This window comes from Canis lupus, chromosome 10 (genome assembly GCF_011100685.1).
Source record: "Canis lupus familiaris isolate Mischka breed German Shepherd chromosome 10, alternate assembly UU_Cfam_GSD_1.0, whole genome shotgun sequence".
NCBI lineage: Eukaryota > Metazoa > Chordata > Mammalia > Carnivora > Canidae > Canis > Canis lupus.
The window spans coordinates 6245046-6257338 of record NC_049231.1 but is presented as its reverse complement, the minus strand read 5'-3'; the positions used below and the strand labels follow the sequence as shown (position 1 = coordinate 6257338).

The 12293-nt window shown below is 50.3% G+C and overlaps 1 protein-coding gene across 3 annotated transcripts in view; it reads left to right on the top strand.

The window, feature by feature from the left end:
* Positions 1-12293, top strand: part of PPM1H (protein phosphatase, Mg2+/Mn2+ dependent 1H) — a 253879-nt gene that overhangs the window by 181817 nt on the left and 59769 nt on the right. For all 3 annotated transcript variants that reach the window (XM_038549877.1, XM_038549879.1, XM_038549878.1), the window contains exon 6: positions 3091-3209. In XM_038549877.1, coding sequence (XP_038405805.1) covers positions 3091-3209 — 119 coding nt within the window. The remainder of the gene's footprint in view (positions 1-3090; positions 3210-12293) is intronic.

The window sequence follows — 12293 nt, the reverse complement described above, 5'->3', positions numbered from 1 at the left end:
TTTTTTTAAAGATTTTATTTATTCATGAGAGACAGAGAGAGGGGTAGAGACACAGGCAGAGGGAAAAGCAGGCCCCATGCAGGGAGCCCAATGTGGGACTCGACCCTGGGACCCCAGGATCACGCCCTGGGTAAAGGCAGACGCTCAACCGTTGAGCCACCTGGGCTGCCCTAGAAATGGCCTTTGGATCCTAACCTGTTCGTTAATATATATGTGTGCGTTCACCTGTATCTGTATACACACGTTCCCTTGTATGTATGTATGTGTCTCCTGTGTGGATCCGTGTACATGTGACACAACTTATGTGAGCTCATACCCACGTACACACACATGCTCACTGACATATATTGTTCGATGACCTGCTTTTTACAAATACATCCACTCTTTCCATGTCATTATGTCTTTTCTGTAGTGTCAGTATAAATGATACCTAGGATTCCTTTGCCTAGATTTTCACTCATTTATTTAATCTCTTCTACTCTTAAAGGATTTCTTCTAGCTACTTCAGGAACATCCTTATGACCAAGCTGTGTGCAGATCTGTAATTTTTGGTTCACTGGGTCCTCATAGGTACCTATTGGCAATCCAGACTTACCATGGTCCAGGAGCAACAGTTTCGTAGGCCTTTTGCCCATTTCTTGTTTTTTGTAAATGTATGAGCAGGTTAAAGGGTTGGAATGGGTATTATGGACATGATATTAAGCTCAGGCTCTGAATCCACCCAGGCCTGGCTGATAACCTTGGGCTGGGTGTTTTTAAGTTCTCTGGATCTGGTACACCTGGGTTGCTCAGCAGTTGGGCGTCTACCTTCGGCTCAGGGCATGATCCCAGGGTCCTGGGATCGAGTCCTGCATCAGGCTCCTTGTAGGAAGCCTGCTTCTCCCTCTGCCCATGTCTCTTCTTCTCTCTCTCTCTCTCTCTTTCTCTCTCATGAATAAATAAGTAAAAATCTTTAAAAAAAAAAATAGAAACTTTAAGTTCTCTGGATCTTCATTTCCTCATATGTAAATTGAGTCTATGACATGTGCTTTGTAGGATTGTTGAGGTCATAACAAGTATATCAAGTGCCTCGTATATGGTAACCCCTAAGTCAGTGTTTGACCAGCTTGGGGAGTTAGGTGTAGACATAAATGTCATGCTGATGGAGTCCCACGGTCCTAAGGGATGATAAAGGGTACATTGTAGATGCTGCTGCTCATTGACTATTTATGCCTCTGCTCCTTTGATCAGTACAGCTGGTGTCCTGGGTGTGTGACTCCTGTAGTCACACGGGGCCCTACACATGGTTCAGCGCTCTGCTGTTGCTGTCTAGAAAGTCTTAATTTTGAACAGTCTCCATATTTTCATTTTGCACTGGGCCCCACAGATTTTGTAGCCGGTTCCACGTTGTAAGGTTGTCAGGAGTGTGAAATGAGAGCTCACAAAGGACATATCATACTTAGGAGGTAATAGGGTTCAGTGATCATTAGATAGGTATAATAATTTTTTACGAGCATGGACAACTATGATAAGTGTGTTCATTTAATTATTGAAAGTGTGAGATAAAGAGACAATTAATCTCAGATAGATTAAGAAACTGAGGCTCCAGAAGCTTCATCACCAACTAAAATCATACAGCTTATCAATGCAGAACATGGATTCAAACCCAAGTCCACATCACCAAAGCCCATACCACTGACCTGCCCTAGTATTAGTTTTCTTCCCTCCCTCCCCCCCTCCCTCCCTCCTTCCTTCCTTCCTTCCTTCTCCGTAAAACTCAGTGTTTAAGTGTCCTTGATATTCATCAGCATCCCAACCCTCATCCCTCACAGAGGTTTCAGAGCCCCTCAAAGATGTTCTAGAATTCCTGCCAGACCTGGAAACTTTGGGGGCTACAGCAGACAGTAAAGATGCTTCCTCTTCTCAGTATTGTCCTGCCATGTCTCCAGACCTGCTCAGAATTCCATTATCTGGCCCAGTCTAGCCACCCTGGTGACAATTCAGCTTGCTTCCTTTGATTCCTAACACACTTACTTGGGATGACCAGTGTCCAACTAAGCCTCCAAACCACCATGAGAATCGCAGATCTGCCAGGGTCAGGTCCGGGAAAGAGGCTGGGGGAGATGCCTATTTCCAGTAGATGGAGGACATGGCCATCTGTCCTGTGGCAGGGATCCCTTGCTTTCCTACGGGGCCGGGTCATGATTTGCTCTGACCACTCTTCCTTTCCAAAAAAAAAAAAAAAAAAGAGGAGAGAGGGAGGGCGGAAGAGAAAGGATCCATTCCACCACGCTGCTAATAAGCAGGCGCACAGCTTGGTGGGGAAGCTTCAATGCAAGTTTGCTTATGGTGTGTGGCCCTGGAGCAGGGAAGTTCAGGCTTGAGCATTTCATCTCTTGGATAGCTGGATTCGAATTTCGAACGTGACAATGAGACTGTTTGTTGTTTCAAAGCAATTCCCTAAGTGGCTGTTTGCTCAAGACTTTTGTAGTGTGAACAGAGATTTGGGGGAGGGGAAGAAGCCATCTGCTCTGGAATCGTCTTCCAATTACATGATCAAATTACTGCAGAGCAAAATGGAGGGAGTCCAACAGAAAATTCCCGTCTGGTGTATCAGCCCCAACCTGCTCTCCTGGGCCATTGTGTCCATGTAGAGATTCCTAGGTGGGTTCCAAAGGCGAGGCCGTGGTCGCCGAGAGTGGGAGTGGGAGGACAGCAGACAGAGCCACGGAGGAGAGTCAGGGTGAGCTTTCTTGCTGCAACAACGTACCATTCAGGAAAATGAAATGATCTTGGGTTTGAATTAAAAAGTGAATTTTTGGAGAAACTGTTTCTTGTCCTTTTGGTGTCAGTGATCCCTATCTCTGATTGCAATTAATTTATCCTATGAAAATGAAATTGGTACATCCCTTTATAAGTGCAGTTGGTGATTATTTGCTAATACTCCACTTGTAGACTGGCCCATCTATTTATTTCCCTTCAAGTAGGAGAACAGTTTTCTTGTTTTTGAAATATGGACTCTCTTGATTTGCAAAACATTATTCGAGTCTTATTTTTCCTTCTAAAGATGTGTGTGTGGTTTTTTTCCCCCCCCCTTTCTTTTGCTATTAGGCATTCATGCAGCCTCACTTGCTGGGAAATGAGTTCACACATTTGGAGTTTCCAAGGAGAGTACAGAGAAAGGAACTTGGAAAGAAGATGCTCTACAGGGACTTTAATATGACAGGCTGGTAAGAACGTGCCTCCCTCTGCCTCGGCACTGCCACAGTGTGTCTGAGGGGAGCGTCACCACCCCCAAAAAGCCATTTACTCAGTTTGGATCAAATAGTGCAGCCGGAGACCTTGGGTTGGTGGTGTAGGAACAGGGGCTCTGGCCATTTCTGCTGTGTTTGCCGGGCGCCAATTCTCAAATCACGGTGTGGGTTTGCTTCTGTGCTTCTCTGAGGTCCTCTCTGGGGACACTGGACCCCGCGAAGTTGACATAATTCCTCACTTCGTATGAGCAAGCATTTTTGAGGCTTTTAAAACACTTTAGTTTTTAGGTCAGGGGACTCGAAGGAATGGGCTAACAGTTTATTGAGCCAGACTGGAATGGATTTGAATCCTAACTCCAATCTTTCTAAATAGGCAGAGTTGGGTAAACTACATAACCCCTAGGAGCCTAATTTTCCATGAATAAAGTGGAAAAAATCCTCCTTGAGGGGTCATTGTAAGGGCTAGAGGTAATGAACCATCTTCAGTATTTTTCCACGTTTACATGGAGCTAAGCATCTTGGCCAGGGGTGGTCTTACTCCCGCAACACACCTATGTAAGCACCAAGATCGTTTCTGTAGTGCATCAGTGGCTGACATTGACTAAGACCTCATCTGTTTCTCCTATATGAAAAGTAGGTACGATATAAAGTACATATCCGTCATAGGATTGACGTAAGGACAAGATGAGAAGTGTCTGGCGCAGAGAAGTGTCAGTAAAGATTTGCTGTTAGCCCGGAGGTACTGACCATTGAGCCTCCTGTCAGCCTGGAGGAAAGAAGGACGGGCCAGTAGACTCTTTCCTTGACATACATATCTCCAGCATGGGCAAAGGAGGAGTGGATTCCAGTATCTCTTCTTCATTGATCAAAATAGCTGTAACAGATGGTCTCAGCCCAAATTCTCATGGTAGTGACTTCTAGGCTGGGAATCTACTCCTAAATTCTTAAGGGAGCTTAAGGGAACAGTTGAGCTACCCAGGGAAGATGAGGGGCTGGTCTAGGGCACTTCCAGTTGTCCTTTACCATCCGAAAGAGAAGATTTTACCCACTCTCCACGCTTCTTCTAGTGCAGGGTCGGCAAACCATAGCCCCAAAGCCAAATTCCACCCACAGCCCCTTTCTGTAAGTAATTTTTTTGGTACAGCTGCATTCATTTATATACGTTTGATCTTGGCTACCGTCACTGTACACCAAGGTGGTTGGGTTAGTTGGAACTGAGACTGTATGACCCACAAAGCCTTTAAAATATTCATCCCCGTTTTAAAACAGGACTGGATTTGGCAGGAGGGGTTCACCCCCTTTCGGCTCTGAGGTTCTGGAGTTTTGGTGCCCTAGAATCATTACCCTTACCCGACTGGGTTTTCTTTGTAAGTTCATTTTTATTGAATCGGCAGTATCAGCACTCTTTACGGAGAAGGTTAAGGTGAGGGCTACCAGGGTTTGGAAAAGCGTGGTGGGGTTTAGTCTAGGTTTTGCAGAGTTTAGGATGTTGGAAGGAAAGGCGTCCCATGTCAGGAATCCCAGGGCTTGCAAACACATAAAAAGAGTGGACTTGAGAGACAATGAGGAATGGGGCCAAAAAGAAAGAGAGCGTCTATGGGAAATCAGACTGAGTTGGTATCAAGGGAACGTAATTGAGGATAAGGGAAGCCAGGCAGAGAAGTACATTTACTGTGGGAGGCTCTGGGTTGTGCTGGAGTGTTTCTGAGGAGAATGAATGATGAAAGCAATTCTGGGGAGGCAGTCCTAAGGAGTTTGAAGGAGAACGAAGAGAGAAAGCAGATTCAGGTACCCAGGAGAAAACCAGCAGAGAAATACGTACGTGAAGGGCCCGGGGTGGCTCAGTCGGTTAAGTGTCCAACTCTTGATCTCAGCTAAGTGTCTGACTCTTGATCTCGGCTCAGGTCATGATCTCAGGGTCCTGGAATCCAGCTCCCCGCTCAGCCGGGAGTCTGCTTCTCTCCCTCCGCCCCTCCCCGCTCTCTCTCGCTCTCATGGGATCATGACCTGAAGGCGTGATGAAGGCAGACGCTTAACTGACTGAGCAACCCAGGTGCCCCTAAATAAATCAATATAGAAAAGAAAAGAAAAGAAAAAAGGAAAACGTATGTGATGTCTCAGGGGCCAGATAGAGGGATGGAAGCAGAAAACAGAGGAGGGAAATGAACAAGAAACTAGATGATTTAGCCCAGGACTGAATGTGAGCGGGGTTAAGTCCTTAATTAATCCAGTTACCTGTTCAAATAGGTCCCTTCGGCTGGTCTGTAATCCCCGGGGAGGCGGGGGACAGTGCCTGGGCCGAGATTACTCCCTGGCAGAAAGGAGGGAAAAGGTGGGAGTGACTGCAGGTGAGGGGGGCGGGGCCGGGAAGGGTGGGAACAAGGAGCTTGCTGGCCTCTGAGATGGGTAAGCGTGAGGCACGGCTGTTGTGTGTTCTCTCTGTGCCAGAAGGCAAATTACATCTATGCAGTCAGAACACACTGGGTAAACAAATGGCTAAAGATTACCCCCATTTTATGATTTTTAAAATGTAGATAAGTTTGAGGACTAGATTACATCCAACTCTGTGCGTACACAGTCTCTTGCTCGCTCTTACACACACACACACACACACACACAGTGTTAGCATGATCCTAAGAAAATAAGCCTTTCCATAAATAAGCTGTGTGTAATGCATGGAACTCCACAGAAGGCCCCAAATAATTTAGGAGCCAGGACTGAGAACGGCTTCAGTCAGACGCGGTTTGCTGATTTGTCTCCGCACGGTTCCCTGCGTGGCTGTTGGCTCCAGCTGCGACGTGGCGCAGACGTCTCTGTGTCTCTCCGTGTATTTTCTATCTGTTCTTTTGTCTTGAAATTGACACTTAGGGAAAAGGAGGGATCTCCAGATCTTCCTGGAATGCATGGGGACGTGTAGAACCAAGCTAGACCTCTGCTTATGGAAACTCCCTCCCTCAACTCTAATGGATTCCTTTTTTTTAACCTCTCATGAGGAACCTCAGATCTAGCAGTTATCTTTGAGGACTTCAGACAAACACACCGTGCGATCATGCTTTGCTGCCTTTCCGAATTGTCTCTAGAAAGAGGAGAGCTGGCAAATCAATTCTGTAGAAAGGGACATGAATGAAGGTCTCATGAAGGCAGAGAAGGTGGCTCGTCTCCCACAAACGCCTTACATGACCACCAGGTTGTTGGGATTGGTTGAAGGTGGTCTGGTGAGTATTTGGGATGTGGCACGCCTGAGGACATGGGTCCTTGCCATGTCCCTTTATGTCTCTGGGCTTCAGCGTGAGCCTTGGCCCACATCCTTGTTTTTTGGAAGCCCTCCTGCAAATCAAGGGTTCGCCTAATTCGAAGCCCTATAATCCGTGTAGTAAATACCTAGTTGTGATGGAAAGGCTCTTCTCCCCCACGCAGCCCCGCTCCTCAGGGCAGCAGTGGGCCCACCTGATGCTTAGGCTGATGAGAGCCATCGGGGATTCCTCAGAGTGACTGGTCCTGGGAGCCAGGTGTGTGTCACAGACGAGAAGACCGGGGCAGCGAGGCCCCGTTTCAGTGCCCCGTAAGGTGGGAGAAGCTGGGATGTGAACCCACTGTTGGCCGGTGACTGTGCCGGGCCGCCCGATGCCGGAGGGCTCCTCTTCTCTGCGCCCGTTTTGCAGCGGAGCACGCTGAGCTCCAGGGAGTTGGCTCAGCTCTGCGGGCAGGGGGCCAGCCCGAGGCCTAGGTCACAGGGCTCCGAGCCCCGAGAGCTCTTCCTGCACATTCGGCAGCCCTGTTTCCTTCCAGGGTAAGGCGAGACGGAATCACCCAGCTTTGAGCGGGGACATAAAGCGAAGCAGCACCCCCCCCCCACCCCCCCCCCCCCCACCCCGGTCTGTGTCTGCTGACAGTCCTTTAAGCGAGGGGGGTGATGAGCGAAGCCTCAGGAGCTGCTGAGGCCCTGACCTCTGGTTCCTGCCGGAGGCTCCAGCTGCCCCTACGAGCCTGCGCGGCCTTCGGGGTGTCCAGGTGGCTGGGAGCCCCGGGAGCCAGGGCCGCCTGCTGTCGCCGGAGGAGCGTCTGCAGCGGGGGCAGCGCCAGCCGGGGCCCGGTGTCCTCACCAGCCAGGAGCCCGCCGCCTCCTGATGGGCCCGGGGGGCCCAGGGTTGTGGCCGCCAGGCCCCTCACGAGGCTGCCGGCGTCTCCCCTTCACCGCCTCGCGGCCTTGTCAGGGCCCCAGCGCCGGGGGGGTGGGGGGCCTGAGCTGCTGTCGCTGGAGTCCCTGCCCGGGTGCCAGGCCTGTGTTGGCTGCCGGAGCGCCAGGCCCGTGTCCCGACCCGCGGCCCCCGAGCCACCTCGGGCCTCAGTTGGCCGCGAGCACCTCTGTCGCCGGGTGGAAACCACAGCCCCCCACAGCTGCCTTGGTGGCACCAAGTCCTGCTGCCGGGCCTGCTGGCGACTTCGCCTTCTCACGTGGGATCAGCGTTGGTCGTGCGCTAGGTCCAGGCACGTGGGGGGGGGGGGGGGGGGGGGGAAGCAGGAGAACATTTGTGGAGGGGGGGCTGCAGCCACAGCCCTGGCGTCCGGCCACGTCCTCCAGCAGCTGTTCCTGGCCTGATGGGATTTGTACAGAGCCGGGGCCAGAGAGGAAGAGAAGTCCATCGTGTGAATGCGAGATTGCTTCCAGATGGTTCTGGTTATGAGTAAAGTACACCAGAATTCTTTCCTTAAGCAAAGCCTCTCTAACGTTTATGATGGTCTCATTTCAGAGAACAGCCTGGACCTGTAACCCGAGACGGCCTGGCTTAGTTAGTACAGAGTTTACAGCTTTGAGAGCGAGGCTCCCCGGGTGCTGGCCCTTGCTCTGCCAAGACCCTGGAGCCTTGGGCAAACCCTGGGCGCCTCGTTCTCTCATTTGCAAAATGCTTCCTTTGCCCCTCGCCGCGCCAGCCTCTGTGTCTGGTGGCGGTTGGGTTTTGCTCTGCTCTTCAGAGCTTCTGGAAGAGACCAATTCCATTAGAAAGCTTCCAGTGATGGTAACCTTTCATTTTGATCTTTCGCAGCCCTTAACTCTTTAGGACTCTAACTTGATGACACATCAGGGCAGTTTTCCCCTCCTGTATTTCCTTTAAAACTATGAGCAAATCAGAGATTTTTCCACTGGGAGCAGAGCGAGGTCAGCCACCATTTTCTCCTTTTCAGTACTCGCTATTTTTTGCTAAGGCCAAGGAAATACCGTTTCTGGTCTGAGTGCTCTCCAGCCCAGTAGCCACCAGCCACATGTGGCCATTTAAATTTATATTACTGGAAATTAAATAAAATTTTTAAAAAAATTCTTTCCCCAGGTCGCACTCGCTGCATCCCAATTGCTTGGTAGCCGACCGGGGCTCGTGGCCGCTGACCTGGACAGTGCAGACAGCACGGCCGGCATCACAGTTCCACGGACGGCCCTGCTCTCCAGGCGGTGGGAGGGGCGGGTCGAGTTGAGGGCAGGGGAGGACATGCAGGAAGCTGTCTGTAACTGAGCATCCCAATGGCAAGGGCTTCAAAAAAACAAAAAGGCCGCCGAGCACAGACAGGGCGAGTAAGCGGAATGGCACAGTCACATCTGGTGGCCTCTGGCCCCACTCCTAGCCTCGGAGTTGGCTTCACCCTTCAGAGGCATCAGTCACCGTATTCAGGGACAGCTCATGGCCAGTGGTCGCTCCGTGGCAAGCCTGCTGGCGAGCCTGAAGGAAGACCCGCTTCCTTTGCCCCCTGCTCAGTGGCCTGCCTCCCTCACCCCGGGCCTGCCATTGGCACTTCTGTTCCTCTTGCTTTTCCTTCTACGTCTTGCGGGGAGCATTTCAGACCCTGAGGATCCGATTTAAAAAGCAGCTTCACTTCCAGCCCTTTCTTTCCTTGCTGTTTGGGGGTGAACCTTATTCTCCATATGCATCCTGGAAGCCGACGTAGGGATGAGAGCCACAGCCCCACAGCACCGGGCTTCTTACCAGTAATCCAAACATTTCCTGGAAGGAAACTCACTGGAGGCAGCCCCAAGCATGGTCTGGAGCTCCTGGGTCGAGCTTTACAAATATTGTAGATGGGGCTTCTATCTTATTCTTTGCTGTTCTTTTCAGGGCCCTCCAACAGCACATTCAGGCAAGCTGACAGGGAAGTGGAGAAGCAGATTGAGAAATGCCACAGAATGCTTTATGAAGCCAACTGCAGAGCCGCGCCCGCATATGATATAAATTGATTTATTGAATCAAGCACAGAAGCCCTGTTAGAGAAACCCCAGACTCCATCCTCCGAGGACCACCTATTAAAGCAGCCCCGACTGACGCTCCTCATTAGCTTTTCCACTGATCCCCAGGCAGTTTTTAAAGGGACACTGTCCCTCTTTTGGGCCTGAATTTATACCTTGGCCATGCCTGTGGGTCTAATTAGCTCAGCATTATTAATCTTACTCAGAGAGCCTGCGTTTTCTACAACAGCCCGGCTCTTGAGTTTTAAAGAGTAATTGGAGATTTCAAACCCTGTCCTTTTCTCTCTTTTTGTTTTTAATTACTTTTAACCCAATCTTTGGAAACCTACCTGCAGGTGTCTCTTGACTAGCAAGCATTGTTGGAGCACCAAAGGATTTCTCAGTCCCGTCTTGGTGCAGATCCAGACATGACTATTGGGCCACAGACCTCACGGGGAGGCTTTTTAAACACACCCAAGAAATAGCACGTTTTAATTTTATAATTACTTCACAAGAAAGCGGGCCTTTCCCTAGTTAAACCTGGTATTAATTTCCTCCCAGCAACTTGTGTTTTCTAACTTAATGATCATGGGCCACCTTGGCAGCAGCCTGATTGCTGAAAGCAATCTGGAGATCTGACTTTGCAGAGAAAGGAGGGGCTTGGATGTCATTTTAGAGAGTTTTAACCCTACCAGTTGTCCAGGATGGGCATCGGCCGGGGCAGGGAACTGGCACCCGAAAAAGTCCTCATGTTCTAAGCTCCAGCGGAACCTGGAGCTGGAGTCGGAGTGGGTCACCCTCACATGGGGAAAGACCATTTCGGGGGCTCCCAGAGCCAAGATGATGAGTGGTTATTTGCGATGTGCATGTTCTGCATCTTTTCAGGATTTGCAGCTCTAGCTGCAGGAGCAGCAGGGAAGAAAGCCTGCCCTGCTATGTGCAGCACATCTCCTGACAGTGATAAATGACTGCTTGCCCCCCTCCTCCCTCCCCGCCACTCAGCCCACGAGGCCAGAGGAGGCTATGAGGTATTTACCAATGGTGGGAAGCCAAGACAGACGGGCATTGTCAGGCCACAGGGAGGAGAAAGAAAAGAGATGCCCAAGCTGGCTCCCTCCCTGTTGACCGTCCACGCACACACTCCTCTCTCTGCTCTAATGATAGGGGAAAATGTATCCTTCCCAAAGTGGCCGGCTGCTTCCAAGCCTTTCTTTCCCCTGAGGCCCTTGGCAGAGTCACAGCATTTGTCATCTACCCCTAAGTAGAGTGTACCTCCTTCCCTTCCCCAGTGACCACTGTCTGGGGCTATACGGTGCACGTGTGGTGGTGACTTAGCTCTCAGTCATCTGGGGAAGTTTTACGATGCCGAGTGCTTGCATAAATCCTTGTTACCATAGCCAGTGTCCTTTTAACCAAGGACCCCCAGAGCGGACAGGCACGTATCTTTGTACTTGGCAAACCTTCATTGTATACCTGCTGCACATTAGACACTGAGCTGTAGTTAAGAACAGGGATGTGGAGCCGGCCTTCCTGCCTGGGTCAGTCCCCAGGAATGGCTTGGGCAAATCACGTCACTTCGTTTGGTTTTCCCACGTGTAAGTGGGATTAATGACGGCACCTAATAGCAGGAGGTCACGAGTTAGTATGGCCATGTGCCCGCCACAAAGTCTGGCAATGAGCACTCTATGTGCCTAATAATATAATCACCAGATACAACGGAGAGTGAGGTGGTCTGTGAGGTCTGACCCTTGCCTCAAGAGGTTTATGACCTAATAGGTGTTGGGTTGCTTGTTTTTCAATAGGAGGCTGGGAACCCCAAAGTAAAAGGAAGGCAGTTTAGAGAAACAAGAGATGGAAGGAAGGTCAAGGTGTGCTGGCTACTTGCCTGGCAGGTCTGCCCCACGGCGGCTGTGCCAGGTGAGCTGTGGGCCAGGGGCAGAGACCCCCTCATGACAATCGAGAAACCTCTCTGCCCATGAGTGCTAAGGGGTGGGGTGTTTTCTGTTTCTTTTGTAGGTCATTTTGTTTGTTTTTAGTGTGTGTGTGGGGAGGGGGGTTGGTCTATGTATTGGCTCCACATCTGTTATTGAGTCCTGAGTGCTGTACCTTCTAAGGTGTCCTGTAGCCCTTCTGAGCCACACCCAAGGTCCTGGGGTACCAAAGCCCTCGGTAGCCAAAGCACGCCCTCACGGAGGAGGGCCCTTACCAGAAAGGACTCCGTTCACTTCATAGGGATGACCAGCTGGCCCAGGGACTGGCTTTCCGGACATTTATTGAGCAATGCCATTTTACCTATAAACCTGTTCTTAAATTCTCAAGATGGAGGGAAGTAGATGTGTTGGAGTTTGTGCGTAAGACAGAACATAGAGCTTATTTATAAGGGGGTTTGAAAAAATGGCCTCGTGGCCATGTTAGAGGGAGTGGTGGCTTTTAAGAGAGGGAGTTGGCCCTGGAAGGAAACTTCACGGGGAAGGCTGTGTTTGAACCAAAAGTCTGAAATATGAGAGGAGTTAGTTTTTGTTTTTAAGATTTTATTTATTTACTCATGAGAGACACAGAGATAATGGCAGGGACACAGAGGGAGAAGCAGGCCCCCTGAAGCAAGAGCCCAACGTGGGACTGGATCCCGGAACCCTGGGATCACGACCTGAGCCGCCACCCAGGCGCCCCTTAAAACTCCTATGAGAGGAGTTTTAAGAAAGTTGAGGGCCAAAGGGAAGGACCTTCTGAAGAGAAGGCATAGCACAAGAGGAAGCCCAGAGGTATGAAAATAAGGTGTGTTTGGGAATGTGGAAGCCAGAGGTAATACTCAAAATAGTTTCAGAGGTCAGCAGGGGGGGATAGGCTCC